The sequence below is a fragment of the Eumetopias jubatus genome, unplaced genomic scaffold (genome assembly GCF_037043125.1).
Source record: "Eumetopias jubatus isolate StellerSeaLion01/CBP00866 unplaced genomic scaffold, mEumJub1_p1.0 scaffold_4, whole genome shotgun sequence".
Taxonomy (NCBI): domain Eukaryota; kingdom Metazoa; phylum Chordata; class Mammalia; order Carnivora; family Otariidae; genus Eumetopias; species Eumetopias jubatus.
The window spans coordinates 62,980,777-63,006,917 of NW_028274810.1; the positions used below are offsets into that span (position 1 = coordinate 62,980,777).

The 26,141-nt window shown below is 38.5% G+C and overlaps 1 protein-coding gene across 3 annotated transcripts in view; it reads left to right on the top strand.

The window, feature by feature from the left end:
- The window catches only part of USP24 (ubiquitin specific peptidase 24), a 137,030-nt gene that overhangs the window by 22,618 nt on the left and 88,271 nt on the right, over positions 1–26,141 (top strand). For 2 of the 3 annotated variants that reach the window (XM_088022401.1, XM_028106893.2), the window contains exons 2-11: positions 5,709–5,874; positions 7,199–7,266; positions 10,630–10,773; positions 11,403–11,525; positions 17,178–17,213; positions 17,573–17,638; positions 21,095–21,160; positions 23,946–24,020; positions 24,597–24,755; positions 25,918–26,032. In XM_088022401.1, the coding sequence (XP_087878527.1) occupies positions 5,709–5,874; positions 7,199–7,266; positions 10,630–10,773; positions 11,403–11,525; positions 17,178–17,213; positions 17,573–17,638; positions 21,095–21,160; positions 23,946–24,020; positions 24,597–24,755; positions 25,918–26,032 (1,018 nt within the window). The remainder of the gene's footprint in view (positions 1–5,708; positions 5,875–7,198; positions 7,267–10,629; positions 10,774–11,402; positions 11,526–17,177; positions 17,214–17,572; positions 17,639–21,094; positions 21,161–23,945; positions 24,021–24,596; positions 24,756–25,917; positions 26,033–26,141) is intronic. The other variant, XM_028106894.2, reaches the window with a different exon arrangement.

Consider the following 26,141-nt stretch of genomic DNA (forward strand, 5'->3'; position numbering starts at 1 on the left):
ACTAATGTCTTCAGGGTTCATGCATGTTGTAGCATGTATGAGAATTTCCTACTTTTTAAAGACTGAATATACTATTGCATGTATATACCACATTTGGTTTATCCATTCATTCATCAGGCATCCATCAATGTGAAGTATCTTTGTCTGGCTTTAATATCAGAGTAATACTGACCTCCTAAAATAAATTGGTAAGTGTTCCCTCCTTTTCTTTCTTTTTTCTGGGGGGTGGGGGAAGAGTGTGAAGGATTGATGTTAATTCTTCTTTTAAGAGTTTGGGACAATTGATTGGTAATGGCATCTAGCCCTGGGCTTTTCTTTGTGGGAAGCTTTTGATTACAAAGCACTCCATTTACTTGGTATAGGTCTATTCAGATTTTGTTTCTTCTTGAGTCAGTTTTGGTGGTTTATGTCCTTCTAGGAATATATCCATTTCATCTAGATTATCTAATTTGTTGGCATATAATCATCAATAGTATTTCTTAAACAGTCGTTTTTATCTCTGTAAGGTCAGTGTTGATAGCCCCTCTTTTGTTCCTGATTTTAGTAATTTGAGTCTTCTCTCTTTCTTTCTTGGTCAGTCTGGCTAAAAATTTCTCCTTTTTGTTGATCTTTTCAAAGAACCAACTTTTGGTTTTATTGTCTCTATTGTTTTTTCTATTCTTTCATTTATTTCCACTCTAATCCTTATTATTTCTTTCCTCCTGCTTCCTTGGGTTTAGTTTGCTCTTTTTCTAGTTCCCTAAGGTTCATGGTCAAGTTATTGATTTGAGATCTTTCTTCTTTTTAAAAAAATTTCCTCTAATCACTGCATCATAAGTTTTGTCGTATTTTAATTTTCATTCATCTCAAAGCACTTTCTAATTTCCCTTGTAATTTTTTTGACCCACTGGTATTTAGAAGTATGTTGTTTAATTTTCACATGTTTTTAGATTTCCTTTCCTTCTGCTGTTGATATCTAATTTCATTCCATTGTGGTCAGAGAATACACTTGGTATGATTTAATTCTTCCAAATTTTTTGAGGCTTGTTTCAGGATCTAACATGCTGTATCTTGAAGAGTGTTCTATGTGCACTTAAGAATGTATATTCTGCTGTGATTGGGTGGAATATTCTATAAATGTCTTTCAGACTTAGTTTGTAGTATTATTTATTTAACTCTTCCATACCCTTGTTGATCTTTTATCTTGTCTATTACTGAAAGTGAGGTGTTGAAGTCTCCAACTATTTTTGTTGAAGTATGTATTTCTCTCTTAAGTTCTGTCACTTTTTGCTTCCTTTACTTTGAGTCTCTTTTTAGATGCATACATTTTTATAATTGTTATGTCTTCCCGATAGATTAACCCTTTATCATAAAAAAATTCCTTGTCTTTAGTAACATATTTTCACATAATATCTATTTTTTTTTATATTAGTGTAGCCAACCATTATAGCTGTCTTTTGGTTACTCTATTAATGGTATGTCTTTTTCCGTCCTTTTATTTTATCTTCCTGCTATTTTGACCTTTTTTTATCATTATGAAGTATCCCTTTTTATCTTTAGTAGTAGTATGTTTGTCTTAACATCTAGCCTGTTTGATACTAGTGTAGCCGCTCCAACTCTTTTACGTGTACATGATATATCTTTTGTTCCTTTTATTTCAGCCTCTTTGTGTCTTTGAATCTGAAGTGTGTCTGTTGTAGATAGCATATAGTTGGATTGTTTTTTATTTATTTTATTTTTAAATTTTTAAATTTTATCTTTTTTTTTTTTTAAAGAGAGAGTGTGTGTGCACATGCACGCAAGTGGGGGTGGGAGTTGGGGCAGGGCAGAGGGAGAGGGAGAGAGAGAATCCCAAGCAGGCTCCACACTCCATGCAGAGCCCAACATGAGGCTCAGTCTTAAAACCCTGAGATCATGACCTGAGCCAAAATCGGGTTGGATGCTCAATCAACCAAAGCCACGGATCATTTTTTTAAGAATTCATTCTGCGGATCTCTACCATTTTCATTGGAGTGTTTAGTCCATTTGTATTTAACATATTACTGATAATCATAACTTAATTGATAAGACAATTTACATCTGCCATTTTGCTATTTGTTTTCTATGTCTTATGCTTTTTTGTTCCTCTAATCCTCCATTACTCCTGTCTTTTGTATTAAGTAGCTATTTTTGAGTATACCATTTTAATTCCCTTGTTTTTTCTTTTACTGTATATATTTTTAAGTTATTTTCTTAGCGGTTGCCCTGTAGATTATAATTAACATCTGAATTTGTAGCAGTGTAGTTCAGATTAATATCAACTTAATTTCAATAGGACACAAAACATTGCTCCATTAACATAGTTTCATAATTATTGCTTTCTGCATCAGCTTTTTAAATCAGATAGGAGAAGAAATACTACATTAATACTGTCTTTATATGAGAGAGAATGATGGGGCCTGTTGAGGTGGTTAGTTCCACATTTATACATTTTTAAGAAAATGAAATCTGTAAAGAAATAGCTTTTACTGGAAAAATAGTTATTAAAATGTCACTGTGATTAATTTTTAAGTGGTGGAATTAATGGTGGGTTTTATTTTTTGCTACTCATATTTTCTGTATTTTCTACAAAGTACATGTACCTTATTTAGTAATCTGAGACAAAAACATAGAAGTATTTAGAAACCGAATTATTTATGTTACCAATGGGAATGAGGTTCTTAAGTAGAGCATACTAAGTATAATTTAACTTTTTTTTTTTTTTTACCACTATAGGTACACCCCTACCTCTCTAGATTCATTAGGTTATACCTGTGTAAAATACTGAATTTTCTTAGATTCTCTCTGGCTCCAAAATCCTATGTCTTTATATATTCATCTGACTAAATTGTTTTTATTTTAATTTTGAAATAATTCCAGATTTACAGAAAATTCCAGGTTTACAGAAAAGTTGCAAAAAAGTACATTGCAACTTTACCATAAGTCTGGAATTTTTATGTAACCTGTATTCAGGTTCTTCAGATGTTAACATTTTATCACAGTCTCTTTATTCTCTCTTTATATATGCATACATGTGTTGTGTTCATGTGTATATAAATGTGTGTGTGCCTGTTTTGTTACTGCTTTTCCTGAACTGTTGGAGAATAAATTATGGACATGATGCCCCTTCACCCCTAAATACTTCAGTTTGTGTTTCCTAAAAATGAAGATACTCTCTTTTTTAACCTTTGCACATTATCAAAATGAGGAAATTAACATTGATCCAGTACTAAAGTTCTTTGAAGCCAAGAAGTCATGTAAAACCAAAACAGAAATTCCTGCCAGGAGACCGTATCACAGATACTTGTCTGTCTGGTCATCCTCAGTCTTTTCATGACTTTAACATTTTTGAAGAACACAGGCTAGTTATTTTTTGAGTGTTCGTCACGTTGGGTTTCCTCATGACAAGATTCAGGTTTGCACATTTGGTAGGACGACCACAGAAGTGATGTTGTGCCTTCATGGTGCGTTACTTCAGTGCACACATGATGTTCATCTCATTACTGATGTTAAAGACCTCGCCTCCCCCTCAGCCCCCAGAGGAAGCTCTTAGCTCTTTGGTTGCTTGTTTTTTGGCTTATGAACGGCAGGAATTCATTTCTCACTGTTCTGGAGGCTGGAAGTCCAAGAGTGCCTGCGTGGTCGAGTTCCAGTGAGGGCCTCTTCTGGGTATAGGCTGCTGCTGACCTCATTGTGTCTTCGCCTGCTGGAGAGCAGAGAGAGGACGCAGCTCTCCTGTGACGCTTAGGAAGGCAGCCGTCCTGCTTGGAAGCTCGTAGCTTTAGTAGCTGCTAGGTGCATTCAGTGATTTCATATATGATTTGATACTGTTAACTCCTGTAGAAATTAATGATAGATATTTTGTAGTAATGGCATAGCATGTCATCCAGTTGGATTTTATTTTTGTATGCCCTAATTCTACTTTGATCCTAGGTTAATAAATTTAAGCATTTAACAAGTAAACAATTTTGAAAGTATAGTAAAATCTTTACTCATTAGAGTATCCTCAGGTTCTCAAAACAAAAGAAGTTTTGTTTATAGAACTTATTGATTACATGTATTTCTGAAAAGTATTATATTTTAAAAACTGGATTTTCCCCATAACATTATGATTCCAAACCTGTTTTGTCAACCCCCACCCTTCACTTCCAGTTTACATTGTTGTCTACCCCATTTTTAGTTTTTCATCACCTTTCTATTTTTTGTCTTATCTTTTTTAACCATGAACCTAAAAAAAAAAAAGTCACATTCCTTTAGCTCTCATATGGGATTGAAAATCATTTTCTTCTGTGTATTTTTATCACTTCTGCTTTATATTTATGGTCTTTTCCTTAATTGAGGCTAAAGGTAATTTTTTAATGGAATGATTTTATTTTGTAATGATTAAATTATAGAGTGAATTGTGAAAATTTAAACCAGAGTAGGTATTAGGCAGTTTGGGGGAGGGGCCCAGTTTGCTTTAGAACAAATTACTGTGGTAAGAACTGATGGAAAGTCTGGCACTTACCCTATTGATAGTTGAAACTTTGTTTTCATGAAGTATTTTTCCACTTAACAACATATATTAAATACCTGCTTTGTGTTAGGCGCCAGGTTCTGGAGAGAAGAGGCAGTCAGAACTGGACAGGGTCCATGTCTTCATGGGGCTTGGTCTAGTGGCAGCAGACAAAATATATCATAAATAAGGGTAAAATTTGTGAGCAGTGCTATGAAAGAGAAGTTCAGGATGGTAAGAGTATAAAATAATGAGAAGAATTCAGTATAGTTTAGGAGTTCCAGAAAGGCTTTTCTGAAAACAGTTAAGGATGCACAGGAGTTATGTAGGTCAAAGAAGGTAGACAGGTGAATTCGGGAATAGTGGTATCTCCATGGAGGTGGACAGAAGTAGATGGATTTGAGAGAAATTTTGGGGGTCTCATCACCAGATCTTGAGGGGGTGGTGGGAGAACAGCGTTAAGAATGAGTCATTGAGGGGCGCCTGGGTGGCTCAGTCAGTTGGGCGTCTGCCTTTGGCTCAGGTCATGGTCCCAGGGTCTTGGGATCGAGCCCCGCGTCGGGCTCCCTGCTCAGCGGGGAGCCTGCTTCTCCCTCTCCCTTTGCCTGCCGCTCTGCCTACTTGTGCTCTCTATCTCTCTGTCAAATAAATTAAAAAAAAAAAAAAAAGAATGAGTCCTTGATTTCTGGCTGTGCTGCCCTTCTCTGGGATGGAGATCACCGAGAGGAGAGACCCTAGGGCTGAGGTTTGAGAAGCTCCAGTATTTGATGGTCAGGAAGAGGGGGTACGTACCAGAAGAGACAGAACAGAACAACCAGACCCACAGGAGGAGAACAGGGAGGTGTGCCCCCCCAGGAGGTGAGGGATGTGAGCTAGCATTTCAAGAAGAGGGAGCGGGCAGAAGCGCAGATATTGCCGAGAAGGAAGAGAAGGACTGAAACTGTTCATTGGATTTAATGACTTAGTGCCGGCCTGAACAACAGCCGCTGTGGGAGAGTAGGGCCTCTGGAAGACATACTGGTGTGGGGTCAGGGGTGAGTCCGTGTGAGGAGGTGGAGACAGCAGTGCGGAGAACTCTTTGGGGAAATCTCTCCCTTCTGAAGACAGGGAAGGTGGGTGTGCTCTGGGTCAGTGTCTGCTCTGTGCCCAAGTGAGAACTTTTACAGTAGTCGCTAATGAGCGTATTTGTTTTTTTACCATAAACCCTTTTTGTCAGAAGAATGATGAAAACGGAAACTGCTCGGGGGAAGGAATTGAATTCCCTACAACCAATTTGTATGAACTGGAAAGCCGTGTTTTGACTGATCACTGGTCCATCCCTTACAAGCGAGAAGAATCACTAGGCAAATGCCTGTTGGCGTCTACCTATCTGGCCAGACTTGGTAAGTTCTCACACCGCAGGACACAGGAGGAGGGGACTGTTTTGATCGGAGGCCTGACGTTAATCTTCACTCTTGTGTGATCGCCCATCTGTATACTATTTGATCATTTACTCTCCCAGTCTTGGTGTAGCCCCTGTGGAATAAAAGCTTTGAATTAAATCAGCTGTTTTCTTCTAGCTCCAACAGAGTGTAAGAGTCTTTAAAATATAATTGAAAAGCTTTATAGAAACTGAAATGAACATTTTCCACAAAAGCTTGGAGCACTTTAAGGTTCAATTCAGTGGCTTTTTATTCTTTAGGAGAAGAAAGTAATATTTATTTGGCGAACATTTTGTACATATTAAATGTTTGGCACTGTCTTGAGCGCTTTACAGATGTTAAACCAACAGAGTAATAAAATGCCTCCAGGTTGGAAAATGCGTGTCAATATAAGGAAGCTTCTTGACTCTAATTACATTGAAGAAAAATAATTTATTTTTCATATGCAGTTCAGTTATAAAATAAGATGAATTGGTCCACTGTTTTGTGATTTTTTTTTTCCCCTCATTAAAAGGGTGTGCATAGTTTACCACCGTGATTAAATATGAGGCACATCAAAAAGAAATATTTTGACTAGGGTCAGATTTAATTCCCATAGCCTTTTATGGCGCCTGATGACTGGCTTCTCAGCAGCAGCATTTATTGCTGGCCTGTTAGGGTGTAGGTACTGTGCTACGTGGTGGGTCTGAAGAAAAGAAAATGGGTCCAACAGGATTCCCAGTGACAAGCCAAATATACTATTAAGGTTTTTTTTAAACGATGTATTCCAACGGGTAACTTTACAGTGGATTCATTCATTCACTTAGCAGATATTCATCACCTGTTGTGTGCCAGGCACAACTCTGCGCATTTGTTAACAGAGTCCCCTAGGTTTTAGGGAAGAAGAGTGATTTTGGTATCTATTGAGAATAATTGTGTTTTTATAGAGCTATTTAGGAAAACAATAGCTAGTAAGAGGCAGCCGTTGGCGTTAAGTCAGATCATTTGAAGTTCCTCTGACAATGGAAACATAAGTTCAACCATTTCACTTCTAATTATTTATTACACTATTAACAAATGTATATGAATTAATACATATTAATATATTGGGCTGTTAACAAATACATTAATACTGTGATAGTCTGCTTGTTCATCAGAATATATATATATTCTGCTTTTAATCTCTTAAGTATCAAGGTTTCTGTAAATAAATACTTCCATGCATATGAATTTGGAATAATATATATGATTTCTGCAAACTGCCTAAAATCTTAGTAAGGCATATTGTTTCATTTATTTTACTAAGGTCTTTCCGAGTCTGATGAGAATTGTAAAAGATTTATGGATAGGTGTATGCCTGAAGCCTTTAAAAAGGTAAGGAAAAATGTGCTAGTCTGGTTTTTTGGGTGGGGGCTTTTCATTTTCGTTTTTGTGTGAGAACAGTTTGTGAATCTTGTTCAACTGAGGAATCCCCTACTCTGAACCAAGTCACTCCGAATTTGGGGCTTATGAATGATTGACTTTTATATTTAATTGTTTGCACATGTCTTTGGATGGCTGTCACTTTTACTTCCTCTTTAGTTGCCAAAGAATAGGTTAAGACCTACCTATACTAGGAGATCACATATCATACTAATCTGAGGCTTGTGCCATTTAGAAAGATAAGACTGATTTATCAAAATACAAGCCATTTGTCCTGATTGTTGTACTGAGACAGACACAGGAATTTGCACTGTACAACATTTGACTGGATTGAGTATGTTTCATGGCAAAATGGCAGGCGTGTGGCAGCATCTCCGGCAGAGCTAGACTGATGTGAGTCTTCCCCTTCTGGTCACGTCGCTCATAAAGCAATTGTTCTTAACAGGGAGAATAGGAGATCACAGGATTTGTGATTCTGAAAGCAATCTAACTCAGCATGATTCCCTTTTCAGGGCATGAGTTCTGAACTCCCCAAAGAGCAGGGACAATGTCATAGACACTGTCGTTTTCCCTAGCGTATAGCCAGTGCCTACCTCCGAGAGAGAGCTCAGTAAATCTTTGCTGAATGAGTGAGTCTCCCTGCTGTCTTGTCCTTCTGGGTTTTGACATCCATTTTTGTCCCATATGCAAGGAAGTCACTAGAGCCACAGATGGGTGAAGATTGTATTTATCCTAAAACCCAGCAAAATAAACTGCTCATTTGTAAACTATTATTCCCATCTACATCTTGATAGAATCTCCCTTGATTCGAGGCTCAAAAAATACCAAAATTAATCTTAGGAACAAAAACAGCTGCATCTTTGAAAAAAGTGTGAAATTCTTTAAAATTGTCATTTGGGCAGAGATTACATGGAATCAAGACTTACGTTCATTTTGGATGAATTCATCTACCAATTTATCATTTAAAATTTTAAACTTTTACGAATTCTGTTGAGAATTATAGTAATTTTTTAAAAAATAGAGTTTTTATAATGTCACATACTGTGATGCATTATGTCATATGCATAAATTTACAGAAAGAAAAAGCAACTTTATTCATGGAAAAGGATTTATCAGTATAAGGACCTTTAGGTTGATGGTCTCCAGATTCAGAGAGCCCTGTGTCAATGCAGGTCACCAACAGGTTACATATTTGGAATATATTACTGTAACTCTGTGCAGAGACACTTCAGAAAACAGTTTTATATTATGACCTCAGCTCTTTGTAATAGTGTAATAAATGGTCCAGTGGTTGGTTGCTTGGTTGTTTTTTTCTGCGAAACTACAAGCACAAGGGTACCGTCTGTTATATTATTCAGTGTTGCTTATGTAAAACTGTATATGTTAAATTCTCTTTACAGTTTAGAGCTATAAAAAAGGTTCTCGTCCACATCAATAAAGCATGCTTGTTCTTAATTAAATCAGAATTTAATTTACAGAGTTCTGTGTGCCTTTAGACCTGGCTACCAGAAAGCTCGATAGTATTTTATATAACTGGTATCATTTCCCTTAGCTGTGTTTCCTGGTACGATGACTATCCCTCTATCCTCTTCCCTTGACTTTTCTTGCAAGACATCTCAAATGATTCATTAGAAGGAAGGGTGTAAGAAATACACAATTGTATGAATAAGGCGCACCACAGGGGCTCTGTTGTCATGTCTGCCTTCTTCACCTCTTACCTTCAGGCTGGCCTGGATTCTTGACTGTGCGTTCAAGCAGGAAAGGAAATCTAGGTCTGGCCATAGGGCATAGTTACGTTGAAACCTTGAGCATAGCTTCCCCACAAAGGGCTGCCTGTCTTTCCCCCATCTTCTGCAAGGTAGGTAGACTTCCCTGTCCACATTCAAAACTGAGCAAATGAGATGGCAGCAGAGGGAGTGGTGCTACATCCACATACATTTTATTTTATAGTCACATGACCCTTCTCGAATGCTCGTCTGCTTCCTTTTGCTTTATTATTTAAGTATAGGAAGAAGATAGAGGCAGGCAAAAAATTCTTGCAAAAAAAAATAACTCATTGGTTTATATAAAATCAGTCATACGGTTATTGCTTGTTTGCACAAATAGTGCAGCTAATTGGTATTTAGAAAATCTGGAACTGGGATTTTTTTCTGTAGCTAAAGAAGTTTGGGCTCTTTCAAGCTGCTCTTGTTAAGGGGTTCTCAGTGTGACCAAGATGGAATTTTTATTGCATAGTGTTTTCCTTCTGAAGGGAAATCTTACAAAAACATGATACCACCATACCAATTTGCCATCATTTTATTAAGTGAAACCCTTTGATTTTCTCATTTCCTGTTCTGGCAAGTTGTTCCTGCATTAGATTTCCCCAAGGACTAGACTGAGGCTTGGAGAAATCCAATGATGATTATTTTAGATTCATCTATGCGCCTTTTCCCTCCTTTTTAATGAGTCTTAAGATGCTGAGTGTAAGATGCACCATTGTTACATGTTTTTTGTTTTATATTAAAGAAAAATAGCTGCAAAATGTTACAATGCCTTATCACTTAGAGTTCTTTTAGATTTGCTTAAACATTTTTTAAAATTGCATGTTACTTCTCTACATACCAAAAGGAGAATAGAAGCAAAAGAATCTGGTAAAGTATTTCTAAAATTCTTTCACATTCGTAGTCCGGTTGCCATCTGGTCAACAGGTGGAAAGACGCGGTCCTGTTTCTGAGATATTAAGAATACAGCAGGAATATGTATGTTCAAATCATGAAAGATAGCGTACTTCTTAGATTCTAGGAACATTGGTTAATAGTTACAGCCATTATATGTTAATAATAATACCTTGCTATTTATAAAACACTTTCACATTTGTTTTATCTTTTGATACTCACCACATCTATGTGAAGTGGGTAGGAATTTTGCCCCTTTAGACCTGAGACATCTGAGCCCCTGGGAACTCGGGTGATTTCTTGTCCAAGGCCATACAGCTATAAAACAGTAGTAGCTCCAGGATTTGGTCTCAGGTTCTTCCTTGCTCTACACCACTTGACCTCCCCAAGTAATAACGAAAAGTGGAGAAGCAAATGAAAATTTTCTTTTAAACCAGCTGCTTCAGTGTGAGGGAATTAATGTTCAAAAACAAAACTCAATGTTGATTCTGAAATCATTGAGTGAGTAGATGGGCTGCAGGCTATAGGCCTTTTAAAGCAAGTCATCTGCATAAAAGTGATACTATGGTAATCATCTCTTGATTATTCAAGATTGAGCTGATAAACAATAGACTTTTTCTTTTCAAGTTGGACTCTAAAGTGCCCTTTGTTTTTGTAGCTCCTGACTTCGAGTGCTGTTCACAAGTGGGGTACTGAAATTCATGAAGGAATCTACAACATGTTGATGCTATTAATAGAACTGGTTGCAGAGAGAATTAAACAAGATCCGATTCCCACTGGTCTCCTGGGTGTGCTTACGATGGTACATTATCTCTAAAATGAAGTACTTTGTGTTTTGATTTTGTTTAAAGTACCGACTGTCCTCTGACTTGTAATTAATAATGAGTGATAATGATATTGTAAAAGGTATTAATTTAGCTGTTAGGGACCTTGCTTTTTATTTTTAAAACAGAGCAACCATTCATTCTGTGTTCTCAGTTTTAACAAAATACCTTTCTAATTTTAATAGCTTTCTTAGCTCTTACAATAATTAAATTGCTTTCCCTCATGTCTTCCTGATTATTCACATCATAAATGCTTTCACATGGGGTGCTCCTGCGGTTTGGTTTCTGGCCTTTTTCCCTGACTAGTCCCAGTAGCTGTGTGAAGAAGGGGCCTTTACGGCCCTGCTGCCTGGCCGTACCTGCAGCAGCTCAGGACACCTGGCCGTGTGCCCTGCATTCCCTCCCGGCGGCCACTGGACAGGAGAGGAGAGCTCTCCCTCACTCACCCGCTCCTCTGCCCTAGCTCAGGGGTACACGCTGTTGGGATATTTGAAAGATTCCATTACCGAAGGAGTCCAATGCTATATTTTTTCGTCTTTTCTAATGCTAATATTTGTTGCTATAGAAATAGATAATAATGGTGTTTCTCTGTTCTCTTTGAATCTAGGCTTTCAATCCTGATAATGAATACCATTTTAAAAACAGAATGAAAGTGTCTCAGAGGAATTGGACAGAAGTGTTTGGGGAGGGAAATATGTTTGCTGTTTCACCTGTGTCTACTTTCCAAAAGGTAAACAGGGTCTTGTTTCATCATTTTATAGAGAAATGTATTGAAAAAGATTTTTTGCGCCGTAAAAATTTACGTGGAAGGGTTAAAACAGTCTGTGAAAAATGACAGATATTCCATATGGCTCATAAAATTGCTTAACTTTTTTTTCAGATATTGCATATTTTTCCACAGCTATTAACCAACATAAAGAATTTTATAGATTTGAAATGATGTTTAGTGAAATGCGGAATGACTGCATGACATCAGTGCCCTATTTATTGAATTGTCAGAACCCCAGTTTAATGGGTGTCCCAGTTTCTCAGAGATGTTTGACAAGCTAGAGCATTTGAAACCGTTTGAAATGGCTAATTATGCCTAGAAAAAATAATCTAGAAAGTAGTCTCATGTATCATTTTCTTTTAAACTCCAGAAGCATTAAAGCTTTGGGTTTTTTTCCAAGCCAAGAACCAATTATCTTTATTTTATATTTAAAGGCCTACAATGTGCCCAATAACATTATGCCCACAAGGAGTACATAATCTAAACATCTGTTGATCAGACTCTGGTTTTTGAGAAACCATTGAAAGGAGTCAGTAGAGTAGATAGAAAACTTATCCGTTGCTTTAGTCAAAGCAGAAGTTTTAGTTCAGCAGTCCTATAAAGATTAATAAGCCATGGCTCCTAACTTAGAGCTAGTGGAGGAAATGTGAAAACAAAAACTGAAGGTGCCATAAACAGTACATGTAGTCACAGTAACGTGGACTGCAGGAGAGGGTAGCCAGTGCTGTCTGGGAGGGTCAGGCAGTCCTCCAGAGAGGAGGGAATGAGGGCCGAGTGGAAAGGGCAGTGAGAAGACACTGTGGCATTTGATCCCCACAACAACTCCATGAGTGAGGTACTATTTTTGACCCCATTTCATGGACAAGAAACTGAGGCACACAGGAGTTGAGTCCTTGCCCGAGTCCACAAACCTAGTCACAGGAAGAACCCACGTAATCCAGCCTCATTGTCTGCGTCTGTAAATATCTACAGTCTTGCTTCCCAAAATATTAAAAACCTCGTCTTTGGTTTTGTTGTGAAGGTTGGATGACAACTGTATACAGAAACACTAACCCCGGGGGTTCACTATTGTAAGCACTCCACAAATGTGCCTTCTCTTCACCTGCACATGACATCCAGGACCAGAAAGGGTCAGTCTGTGTATTTCCTCTCAGCACTGCACAGGAATGCGCCCTCCTGCAGAGGCCTGCTATCATCCCCTTTCTTCTTGCCTTCTCAGTCATTTTCCTCAGGTTTTCTGTCCTTTGTTCGGTACCCTCAGTCTTTCCCTCTCTGTCGGAGCATCCCCGTTGTGTACGTCATGCTCTAGTCTTCCCCATCGTTAAAAATTCTGCCTTTGATCCCGTGTCCCTTTCTAGCTTCAGCATGGCTCTCTGCCCCTCCACACCCCTACCAGAGAAGATTCCGCCTCTCTCCCCTCCCACTTACTCTGTTACTGGTTACCCCGGAACTGTAACTTAAGTAGATGAAATCAAAATTTCATTAATAATCTGTCCTCCTCTGAGCAGCACATAAAGACCTTGGAAGGTTCCGTGTTCCCACTCCCCACCTGACTTATTCTCTGTCCCCTTAGTCGTTATCATGCGGTGTCTCAGTCCTCTCCTGTCTTGCTTTACCCTCAGATATCATCATTGTTCTTTTGTGCAGCGTTTCAACTTAGCCATATGTATGTACTATCTCATTTAACTTAGCCATATGTATGTACTATCTCATTTAACTTAGCCGTATGTATGTACTATCTCATTTAACTTAGCCGTATGTATGTACTATCTCATTTAACTTAGCCGTATGTATGTACTATCTCATTTAACTTAGCCGTATGTATGTACTATCTCATTTAACTTAGCCGTATGTATGTACTATCTCATTTAACTTAGCCGTATGTATGTACTATCTCATTTAACTTAGCCGTATGTATGTACTATCTCATTTAACTTAGCCATATGTATGTATTGGGGTCATTTTTTCTTTCTGCAGTGCATCCTTGAAAGTGTCTCCTAGTAAGGGCCCATTGGTGGTTAAGTCTTTGTTTTTGATCACTTGAAATTTACTTTGTTTCCCATGCCTCAGAGAATATTTTCACTGGGTTTTAAATTCTAGATTGACTGATACACTTTAAGAATGTCAGAGATACTATGTCAGTTTCTTTTGGCTTTGATTATTGCTGTTGAAAAGTTGGTGGTTGGTCTGACTGTTGTTGCTGTGGTAAGAAGTCCATCTTCTTTTGGAGATCTCTTTCTCTTTGATATTTGATGGTTTGACTCTCCTGTGACCATGGTATTCATTTTATTTGTTTTGCTTCAGATTCACTGGGCTTCTAAATCTGAGGATTAATATCTTGTATCAATTCTGGAAAATTCTCAGCCATTATCTTTCCTCTTCTCTAGTCAGTTTCCCCTCTTCAGAACTTCGATTGGATGTGTGTTAAACCTTCGCGTCTGTCCTCCGTGTCCCTTAACTTCTGTCAAATTTCCCATCTTCCTGTGTCCTTGTGCTGCAGGTTGTGATCATTTCTTTCAGATCTGGGGTTTAGTTCACTAATTGTGGTTTTGGGCGTATCAGGTATGCTGTCTAGCCTGTTTGTTAAAAGTCTTCAATTTTAATGACTTTTCTTCATTTATATAAATTCTATTTGGTTCTCATTTGACTTTGTTTACTCATTTTTATTATCTCATGTTCCTGCCTCATGTTTTCATTCTCCTGTGTGTTTGTGTTCTGTGTCTGATATCTACAGTTCTGATTCTGCTGGCTTTTACTAACTTTAACTTGTTTTTTGTGTCTGTATGTGTATATACAAATACACACACACACACACACACACACACGTTTGTGTTTGTTTTTCTGTGAAGTCGTATTTCTTGAAATTTAATCTGGGAGGATTGTTTGAGGCCTGCATTGAAAGTTCTTTCCTTCAGAGAGGGTTTACCTTTACTTCCTCTAGGTGCCTGGGAGCACTTCCATCTGGGACCACTTTAGAATAAATTCTCAGCTTAAGGTATTTCAGACCATAAAGTCAGTGTGAATTTTTTTTTTAAAGATTTATTTATTATTATTTTTTTTTTTTTAAGATTTTATTTCGAGAGAGAGACAGAGTACACAAGCAGGGGGCAGGTAGAGGTAGAGGGAGAAGCAGACTCCAGGCTGAGCAGGGAGCCCGATGTGGGACTTGATCCCAGGACCCTGGGATCATGACCTGAGCCAAAGGCAGACGCTTAACCGACTGAGCCACCCAGGAACCCTGTTTATTTATTCTAGAGACAGAGAGAGAGTGTGTGAGCAGGGGGAGAGGGAGAGAGAGGATCTCAAGCAGACTCCACGCTGGAACCTGACCTGGGGCTCGATCTCACCACCCAGAGATCATGACCTGAGCCGAAACCAAGAGTTGGCTGACGAACCTTCTGAGCCACCCAGCACCCCAAAGTCAGTGTGAATTTGAGAAGCGAAGCCATGTGAAGCATGTTATGGTTACAGACTCTTAGAGAGTTTTTTCTCCCCTCTATCCAGGATCAGAGTCAAGGTGGGCAGGCTTCCCTGTGGTTCTCCCTTTCTTGCAGGTGAGTTCTTTCAGTTCACCTCCCACTGAGGTGGTAGCTCTTTGAGCTCCAGCTTTATGTGACTCTCTCCTCTTAGTCTTCTGGCCCCACCTTGGCTGTGAAAATGGAGGCCAGAGCTCACTGGGGTTCCACAGCCTGTGCTGTGAAGGCTGGCCTCAGAGTCTGCTTACCTCACACAATTTCTGCTTTCTCTTTGTTTTCAGCTTCTGAGCACTTTGTGCCAACTCAGCTATATGTTTTAAAAGATTTTTTTAGTGTTTTTGACTGGTGGTGTTAGTGCTCTTCAGTTAGAGAGGTGTTTAGGGTAACTAGACCAAAGTCTCCGTGAACCCTTCAGAGCATTCCAGTCCACCTTCTTTTTCTACCACGCCCCTGAAACCACTCTCGGTAAGGCACCAACAGCCTCCATGTTTCCAGAGCCACAGGAAGTGTCTCTTGACCTCATCAACAGTGGCAATCACTGTGAGTTCCTGCCTCTCCCAAATCAGTTCTTCCTGTAGTCTCTTGCTTCTCTGCCTACTCCATAAGTCATCACATTGCGTTCCTTAATTCCTTCACCTTCATTCAGCTTTGACCCAGACCCCTTCTCTTTGTTCATTATTCTTTCCCTAAGAACTGTCTTCCATTCTCATGGATGTAAATACCATCTTTGTGCTCATGGCCCTTCAGTGTGTATCTCTGTGGCCCAAGCATCTTCTCTGAGCACACCGGACTTGAAGAGCCAACTGTTTTTCTTTTGGTTGCTACACAGACGTCTCAAACGTAGGGTGCCTGAAATGGAGCTTTCTTCCGTCTCCCCAGCCTTCCTTCTTCTTCCTGTCAGTAAACAGCCTCCCCTTCTACCTAGGTGCTCAAGCCAGACGCACAGGAGTCCGCCACGATTCATCCCTTCTGACCTACCTCCAGCCATAAACATGTCCTTGGAGTTCATCTCAGAGGTTGTTCAGTTCTCTCTGTCTCTGCTGCTGCCATCCTGCCCGCAACATCATCACGTCTTGCCTGGTTACTGCACTTGGCTTCCAGCTGCGTGCAGTCTCTCCCTTCCATGCACCTTCATCCATTCCATTCCATCCACCACACAACTGTGAGACTGGTCAGCTTACAACATAAAAGGTGTCACTTTCTGGTTTAAACACTTTTGCTTTCCTTCCAATCCCAGTCTCCATGTTTCCGCGTGATCCGGGTTTGCCTCTCTCGACAGCTTCACCCGTGCCGCTTTCCCTGGCTCACTGTGTCCCAGCTGGGAGAGTCCCTCCCAGTTCTTCTTCACGGCCTTGCCCAAACGGGACCTTTGCCATTGCGGCCTCTCTGCCTGGACTCCTTGAATGGCTAAATCGCTCTCATCCTGTAGGATCCAGCTCGAAGACCACTTCTCTAGAGAGGGTTTCCGTGACCACAACTCTGAGCAGAGTAGGCTCCTTCCATTTCTCATTTGGTTTTTCCTTCTGTGGGATCGAGCCCAGACTGAGTTGTTAGGTATGTGTTAGTTTACTTGTTTTTGTGGGCACTGCTACAGGATGAGCTCCATGAAAGCAGGGACTACATCTCTTGACAGTCACTGCTCCCCCACAATGGTATCCAGCCCTCGCAGCGGTGAAGGTTTTGAAAAGGAAAGCAAGGAGGGAAAGCAGGGAAAAGAAAGTGTGTGCTCCAGGGCACCGGTTAGTGGGACGGCTGGGACTGAAACTTACCTCTTTATTCGGGATCTGCTACTCCTTGGGTTAGGAATTCTTAATTTCTAAAATGTAATTTTCTTAGAGAATTTAACTCAAGTTATCCTGCACCTTGGAGAGCTTGAACACCTGCTCTCAGTGACGGAGAAGTGCACAAATGCGCCATGCTGGAGCAGTGCCATCCAAGCACAGACACGCAAACTCCAGTTGTATACAGTAATGGCCCAGACTCCCGTTGAGAAACATGTAGAAAAGCCCTTTGGGGTATTTTTCAAATCTTCATATTTTTTTTTTATCTAACTTTTGACTGAGGTTAAAAGAAATACAAAGGTTAATGGGGAAGTTCTCATCTTGCCATCTCAAGTTTCTGTTTTCTTTTCTCACAGGAGCCTCATGGATGGGTTGTGGATTTGGTAAATAAGGTATACAACTTTCATTAATATGGTCCTATTTTCCTTCTTCTAATGAGCTTGCCTAGAGTTTGGTATTTTAAGTAAATGACAGCTAGAGAGAGTAATAAGAATTTTTTTCCTAAGGAGGTAGATTCTGTAGTTCTTCCTCTTTTTCATACATGCTGTTTATACAGATGAATGTCACCTTTAGGACTCAGCACATCTCCTGCAGTGTATCACAGAACAGTAGAGTGATCTTTGGGGATGACTCTCTCAAGATCAGTATTATCTAGAGCATGTTGTTAGGGTAGAATGGTGGTCTTCGTTTTTTGCTTAAACTATTGATGTACAGCACTTTAAAACTAATTTGTGCCTTTTTTTCCCCTCAGTTTGGAGAATTAGGTGGATTTGCAGCAATCCAAGCCAAGCTTCATTCGGAAGATATAGAACTTGGGGTAAGTTAAACCACTAAATGTGCCCAAAGTGGGAGTTCACTTTATTCGGGCTGGTATGTAACCGAAGGGACGTAGTCTGGACACAGTGAGGGAAACGTTACTGTGTGAGATATCTCTGCGGGAGCAGCTTCAGTGGTTCTTATAACCAAAGAAATATTCGCCTCTAATTGTAACCCATTTTCAGTGGAGGGTGTTTGTTCCTTTTTACTTCATTTCCCTTTGCCTCTGGTATTAGTCTCTTCATTTGGGAGGGTTATGTGAAATTATCTTGCTTTTTAAGGATAGGTGCTGTCTGTGGCAAGTGCATGTGTACCTAACAGTGTCATGATTCACACCACAGTGTAGTTCCTAGTGCCAGGCACAAATAAAATATTTCATTTTAAGGTTGTTAGTAAGCTTTTTGGTGTTACAGTGATGCAAAGATAACAAAGAGCTATAACAGGAGCTTAGACTCTTCCCTCAGGTGCAATACCGTTCTCTTTTTATGTGACTTCATTTTTCTCAAAAAAAGTTTAACCTGGTGGTAAGGGGGAATAACTCAGTCTTTAATTTTTCACAGAGTGCTGACCTGTTTGTAGCTCAGAGCACTGTTCTGTTTTCTAGTTAATTATTCAGTCAACTACTCGTATGTACTTGCCATGTATAAGGCCCAGTGCTAGCTACTGTTATGTGATCAGAACAGAAGGTAATCCATTGCCCGAGTGATGCAGTGTTGTGCATGAACAGCAGTTATCCCTGAGGAACCGTGGCTAATCAGCTGACCCCCTTGGTCCACCTTTGGGTGAGGACAGGAATAACACCGAGGAGAGAGACTGACCCTTTCTTGCCACTGTTCATCCTGAAAGATCAGGTGTCTGCCAGTTCATAAATACTTCTGCTGACACTGACCAGGGAGTGTCTTCTACCTTCCCTGACGTGAACTAGGTTGTTAGGCTGTCATTTGGATCCCCATTGAATGGATCGAGCATGTTAGAAGTGACCTGACTGGAAAAATAATGAGTAGTGATTTAAGAAACAAAGCTTTTAAAACAAAAAATTTATTCGGGTATAGGGTTTTATCCAGTTTACTTGTTTCTCAAGAACTGGCTATATAGGTCATTGGCCATGTCAAAAATTAGCTTCACTTTTTTTTTAAATGTTAAAACACTCACTAATTCTGGCAGTTAATTTATTTAAAAAAAAAATACAGAGCATCCCAAGTTTCTAGCCTACCTGGAAGAAAATTGGCTAAGGGTGGATATATAGGAATCTGGGCTTACCCTCGTTATTATCAGATATCTTGAGGTTAAAGATTCCTCCAGGATTTTCCCCATTTTTCAGAGCAACCATGTTGTTGCTGCAGTTGATACAGAATTATGTTGTTTAGGTTGTATTTGAGGAGATGATAAAATTCAGGCATAGGAGAAAGATTCCCAAAGATTGAGACTCTAATTATAGCAAACAAGCATGATTAAAATTTCAAAATAAATGCCTGCTTTCTGACCAGTTAAGGAGGTGATTATGTCCTAGAATAAATTCAGGCCACTGCGTACAAGTAAATGCATTCATTTTACATTTACATTTGTATCTACATGGTTTTGAATTTGAAAAATACCGGGAAAAAACGTCATTCACAATTCATCAGTGAAAAATACCTGTACAAAGTATGGAATGAAAGTTGCCTGTCCCCCACCCCCACACACGTATACCTACCTCCTAGGTACCCATTTAATGCAGTGCCTTTCTGACTTTTTCCTAAATTTATGTAAAACATACCTGTGCATGATCTTTCCCTCTTTCTCGTTCTCTCTTTAAAACTGAATTGTAATCAAGCTATACCTAGTAGCGTATTTTCATCTAACAGTCTGTCATGGACATCTTTCCAGGTCAGCACTATCACTGTTTTTAATGGCTCTCACCTGTTCCTGCACCTGTTGTACCCTGATGCTGTCATTTTTTAATGGGCGTTGGATTATTTAAGTTTTTGCTCTTCAGAGAGTTTCATATAAATTTGTCGTTGTGCATATGCTATCATTTCTGAAGGACAGATTCCAAAAAACGGGATTTCTGGGTTAAAGACTGTATAGATTCTTAAATTATAATCAGTAGTATTAAATCTCTTTCCAAAAAGCTTATACCAGTCTGTACTCCCATAAACTCCTTTCCTATTTCTCTTGTTAGTACTGAATATTTTCCATCTTTAATTTTTCATTATAATGGACAAAAATAGCATTTTATTATTTAATTTGTAAGACTGATTTCCTGGGAATTTGAGCATTTCATCATGTGATTATTGGCTATTTGCATTTCTTCTGTAAATTGATCTAGTTATTTAGGTTACTTTGGGGTTCTCTTGCTAACTTTCAGGAATTCTTTTTATGTTCAGCATATCAGTGCCATGTCTACTTTATGTATTTGTAAATTTTTTCTTCCAGTCTTTGCTTCTCTTTTTATTTTTGTTGATGGTGTCTTGCTATACACAAGTTTCCACATTTTATGTAGATTTTTTTCCTTAATGGCTTAAGAGTTTCCTAACTTGCTTAGGGAACGTTCTCCCATCTCAAAGTTATAAAAATACTCCTTTCATTTTATACTTTTACAGTTTTATTTTTTATACCTAGTTCTTGAATTCATTTAGAATTTCTTTTTATATATTATGTAAGATAGAGATCCAATTTCATTTTCTTCCAAATGGATAACTAATTGTTGTAAGATCCTCTAATGACTAGTCCCTGTCTTCTCTACTATTTTGATGTGTTGTCTCTATCACATGTCAAAGCCCCACATGTCCATGGGTGTGTTCCTGGACTTCTGTTTGAGTCATTCATTCGTCTGTTCATTCTTTGCCCATTTGTTCACTATTGCTCCCCTGTTTTCACCACTGGTAGCTCCAATCTGCCCAACATCATTCTTCTCTCAGATTCTCTTGATCATTCTCATAGTTTGACTCTTTGAATATAGTCAACATGTCAGGTTGTCCTGCAGAAAATCCCACTGAGATCATGTTTGGAATTGTGTTAAATTTATAAGTCAGTGTGTGGAAAATTGCAGTACTGGTCCTTTCCATCCGAGAACATGGTATCTCCCTGTTTATTTGGGCCTTCTTTTATGTATTTTGGTAAAGGTTTATAATTTTCCTCATGGAAGTTTTTGATGTTTTTTGTTGAAGGTACATTTCTTCACCAACTGTTCTCTCCTTTTTCAAATAAAAATTTAGTATTCTGTGATATGAACTTTAAAAATCTTTCATCCAGTCCTCCAAAGTTTTATTGGCATATTATGATTTAAATTACATTAAATTTCTATAACAGTTTAAATGGATTGACATCTTCATATCAGTTCTTCCTATCCAGGAGAATGGTTTGTCTATGATCAAGACATTTCAGATTGTCTCTGATATATTAAAAGCGATTTGTTATGCCAAAAGGAAAAAACCCTCTCGCACTGATGTCTAACCTGCACTGTCCTTGTTTTCAGGCAGTCTCAGCATTGGTGCAGCCCTTAGGGGTGTGTGCAGAGTACCTCAATTCCTCGGTGGTTCAGGTAAGGTGAGGCCACTTGACACTTACTCAGAAGGTGACCTAAGACACACCAACAGTCATCATTATCTTTTTATCAGGTTGTTCAGAATTGTGCCTTATCCAGAGTAACTTCTTTTTTTCAGATTAGCTATTTTTCTAGTAAAAATATTATCAGAAGCTAACTAAAAAATGATTAATAATTTAAGGTATTCTAATATTTAAGAAGATTCTTTGCCTTTTCAATTTATTTTATCAAATATAATTTATATACGATTACATGTATTTTTATTTCCTTACTTGTAAAATAGGCAGCATATATCCCAGCCCCCTTCACAGGATTGTTTAAGGATTCGGTACCATTATGTATTAGATTAGAGCATGTTGAGCAACCCACTTGGCTTACTTACTAGCCAAGTGACTACTGAATAGCGGCCTAACGGCACATCTTGTCTAATTTCCTGCCACTGCAGATCATAAGTCAACAGGTCATCACATAGTCGAAGCTGGGTGTATCCATTTTCTAATGCTTAAGACCTGTTGTACTTTCTTATTTCCTTTCCATTTCAGTTAACAAGTTTTACTGAATGAAGTGTCACTTTGAAATACCTTCATTTTTTTATTTTCTTTGTGAATAGGTCTGTGAAACCTGTAACTTTCACAGAGATTTTTTTTAAGTTACTATAAATGGCTTTGAAAGCATCGTGTCCTTTGGGAGCAAAGTGTTTGTATGCACTGTTCCTTCTTGTTAATATCTCATTTACTTAGGGCCATTTTAACAAGGGAGATAGGATTTGTTTTAGTACGTTCTGGAAATTTCCACCATTTTTAAGCATTACATGCTTTCTTTAAATGTCAAAGAAATCCTGCAAGATTTTTAAATGAAATCAGATGGCTATTTATGTATTTCTTCATTCTGGATATTAAGTTCTTTAGAAACATTTAGTGTTCTTTCAGCTTATTAAACATATCATTAGTTTTGTAGTTGAAACACTAAGACACTAAGATATAAGAGGCAAAATCATTTGACTTTTTAATAATTATTAACAATTTAATACTTGGCTTTTTAATAATCAGAGCCAGGATTGGATTTTTAAACACTCTTTACCCATGCAATGCTCTGTTGGAAAGAGATTTAGCATAAATATCCCAGCTACTAATTAATATTAAATTCTTTAGAAATTCTAGGTTTGATAGAATTTTTAGAATTTTATAGAGTTTTATAAAAAGAATAAAGTATTGAATTTCCAACCATAGCATATTTAGCTTTAATTATTTCAATCTATCCAAACTTCTTACATTTATTCAAGAATATATTCATGCCATGAATTTATTCTCATACCATATTCACATCCTATTACTTGACATAAACTAACAATTGTCTCTACTACTTGCTACTTCTGTGACTTTGGAAGACATATGTAACGTCTGTGCCTTGGCTTCCTTGTCTGTAAAATGCTGATCATGCTGTCTCAGCCACAGTGGGAAGTAAGCAGGGCTGGTGCTGCTGATGAGAACAGTGTGCTTGCCTCTTAACCCTAACAGCCCCCAGTCCTCACTGTACAATGGGCATGAGTAGAAAGGAAGAGATTCTATTTGGATAATTGTCTGATGTCATTTTAATTCATTGCTAATGTCTTGTTGGCCTTGACAGCCAAATATTGTCTATCTTCTCTTGTCACCAGATAAGTTTTAAAAATTATTTTACTTAGATGGAAGTGAGCATTTAGACCTAGCTAATATTTTCCTACTTCTCACGTAGTATTTAGAGGCAGTTATTTGATACTGCTACAATTCTGGAGCATTGTGTTATATGAGTCTCCTCTAGAGATCAGCACACAAAAATAGTGCATATTGCAGCACATTTTTTTGTGCTCCATGCTTATATTAATTCGTTAAAATCAAATGCAAAATACTTACTTTATTACAAAAATAAACCTACTCATGCTTCATGTTTTAGTTTATTTGTCTTTGGTTGCTCTTTAAAAAGACCCTTATGAGGGATGCCTGGGTGGCTCAGTCGGTTAAGTGTCGCCTTCGGCTCAGGTCATGATCCCAGGGTCCTGGGATCAAGTCCCACATCAGGCTCCTTGCTCAGCGGGAAGCCTGCTTCTCCCTCTGCCTGCCACTCCCCCTGCTTGTGCTCTCTCTCTCTCTGACAAATAAATAAAATCCTTAAAAAAAAAAAAAAAAAGACCCTTATAAGAATCACTGAATTCTGGGGTGCCTGGGTGGCTCAGTGGGTTAAGAGTCTGCCTTTGGCTCAGGTCATGATCCTGGGGTCCTGGGATTGAGCCCTGTGTCAGGCTCCCTGCTCAGTGGGGAGCCTGCATTTCCTGCTCGCTCTGCCACTCCCCTGCTTGCGCTCGCTTTCTCTCTCTCCCTCAAGTATATAAATAAATAAAATCTAAAAAAAAAAGAATCCCTGAATTCTACTCCTGAAACCAATATTGCACTGTATGTTAACTAACTAGAATTTAAATAAAAATTTGAAGGAAAAAAAGGAAACATCAAACTTGTATTGGCAAAAACAAAAAAAAAAAATGAATAAAACATTTTAAAAAATAAAAGGACCCTTCTAACATAGCAGTGACAGGGACTGCACCCACGTGGTATTGAAGGAGCTGGGGCATGGAGTCCCTTGAGCGCCTACTTAGGATGGTAGTAGCTAGCTATGGCAGCTGATACTGGAATTGAGATCTTTGCATTGCACTTTCTCCTTTGTGAAATGTGAATGAAGAAGTATCGCCTCTCTAGTTCTGAAGCAGCATCAGGAGTCTTTATTAAAGTGTAGCACTTTTGTTCTGCAGCCAATGCTAGACCCGGTCATCCTTAATACAATCCAGGATGTGCGGAGTGTGGAGGAGAAGGACCTCAAAGACAAGGTAAATCCTGTCTCCAGCCAGGTAGGCCCCAGTGCCTGTTCGTCCATGGAAGCACAGCCAGGACCTGGAGCAAGGTTCACACACCATTGTTCTTTGGATTCTGGCCACACACTACTCACATCAAATTAATTATACATTTTCTAACCAACAGGTGCTTTTTCTGAAGCACCAGGTTGGCATTAAATCTTACCAATAGAGTGAATTTAGGGTTCTCAGTAAGTGATACTGTTCAGAATTTTACTAACATGTTGATGTAGATAGTATTATAATTGGTATAGCATTGAAGAAGCTTTAAAACAATTTGATACTACAAGCTTATCCAAAGTTGTTTAAAGCAGTTTTAACATTTAACATGATTTATTTTGTTGACCTTGAAATTCTCACAGGACCCTTTCTTTTGCTCACCTGTGTGCTAACTTTTGTTTAAAAGCAAACTAGTTGATTGCCCATATGGAGTATCAGATATCACCAAACCATTGCTGTTGAAAATGTCCTATATTCCTGTGTGTGTTATAAGAATTACGATCAAAATGTTTTCATGGGTCCTTTTTTGTTTGTGTGTGCTTTTAATAAAAGAGATTGGTTAGCATCCCTGAGCTCTTGTCTGCCATCAAGTTACTCTGCATGCGTTTCCAACCGGATCTGGTGACCGTGGTGGACGACCTTCGATTAGACATCCTACTGCGCATGCTGAAATCACCACATTTTAGCGCTAAAATGAATTCCCTCAAAGAAGTAAGTTTTATATTTGCTTCTAGAAGACTTAAAGCGCAGACTCTTCAAGCTCTGCCAAAACTTACGGTCATTAATATAAAAATGTTGGGAAGTGAAGAAGAATGGTTTCTTGTAATCATACAAAAAAGAGAACAATGATTATATGTAAAATCGTATATAGGGTTATATAGTTGTTAATGTGATCTTTTTATATGTGTTCCATTCAAAATTCATTCTCTGAAATATTTGAAATAGTTTGTGTTTTTGTGAAATTTTCTAGAAGATAATTCCTTGGAATAGACCGTTTGAGATTTACTTTTTACTCTAGGGGAATACTTCCTTTTGTTACATTTCAGATAGGTGTTTTCTTAAACCAAATGTTCTAACTGGGGTTGGGACAAAAACAAAAAGATGACAACTATGACGACCTAAGCAAAATGCTAGAAATATTTTCCTGTAGCTTCCTAAACTTCTTCCAAACGTAGTTGGTTTTGGTGAGTATAGATGGGGCCGGTATAGTTCAGGCATAACTCCAGAACTTAGTCATTTTTCCTGAAGCTCTGTTATAATTAGGATTCTTTACTGCAAGTGGAATACACTTGTTGTGAACCCATCTGGGGCCAAAAAAGGAATTAAATGGAGGAAGGCTGGGCTGTTTGACATGAATGAAGGATTGACTAGCCAGACCATGTAAGGGCAGGTACACGTGTGGGCAGCATGAACAATGAGAATTTGAGACCTGACCACTGCCAGGACTCTGTCCCAAGTCTTGTCCCTGCTTTTCTGAACGTGTTGGCTTTGCTTTCTCTCTTCCTACAGAGTGACATTTTTTTGTGGGGTAGACATCATGGCCGTAGAGGGTCCCATTACCAGGGAGGGACTGACACTTTCTCTCTGGTCCCAAGTATAGAATTTGAAGGATGTGCACTGGTAGAAGTTTGGTCAGATGCTCTTTCCCGAGCCATCTGGGGAGTGCCATTCTTGGCTCCATGTTCTTTTTAAAGAGACATCAAGAATAAGTAGTCTGTTAACTTACTACAGTAACTGGCCTTCAGTACATTTTGGCTAATTATCAGACCACATTAGAACACTGTGTAAGTCACAGGATATGTATACATATATATGTAGGTTTTGATTATGCAGAGTTGTGCTAGAGTCATTCACAATAATCCTGTCTTTTTAGGTAACCAAACTAATAGAAGATAGCACTTTATCCAAATCAGTGAAGAATGCTATAGATACAGACAGATTGTTAGATTGGCTGGTTGAAAACTCAGTTCTGTCAATTGCATTGGAAGGTAAGTTGCTTTAAAAAAAATATTTCCTAACATAATTATAAATAATGTATTTTTGTACTAAAGGTAAGAAAACGTTGCTTTGACTGTATTAGCCTTTAAATGTTGTAGC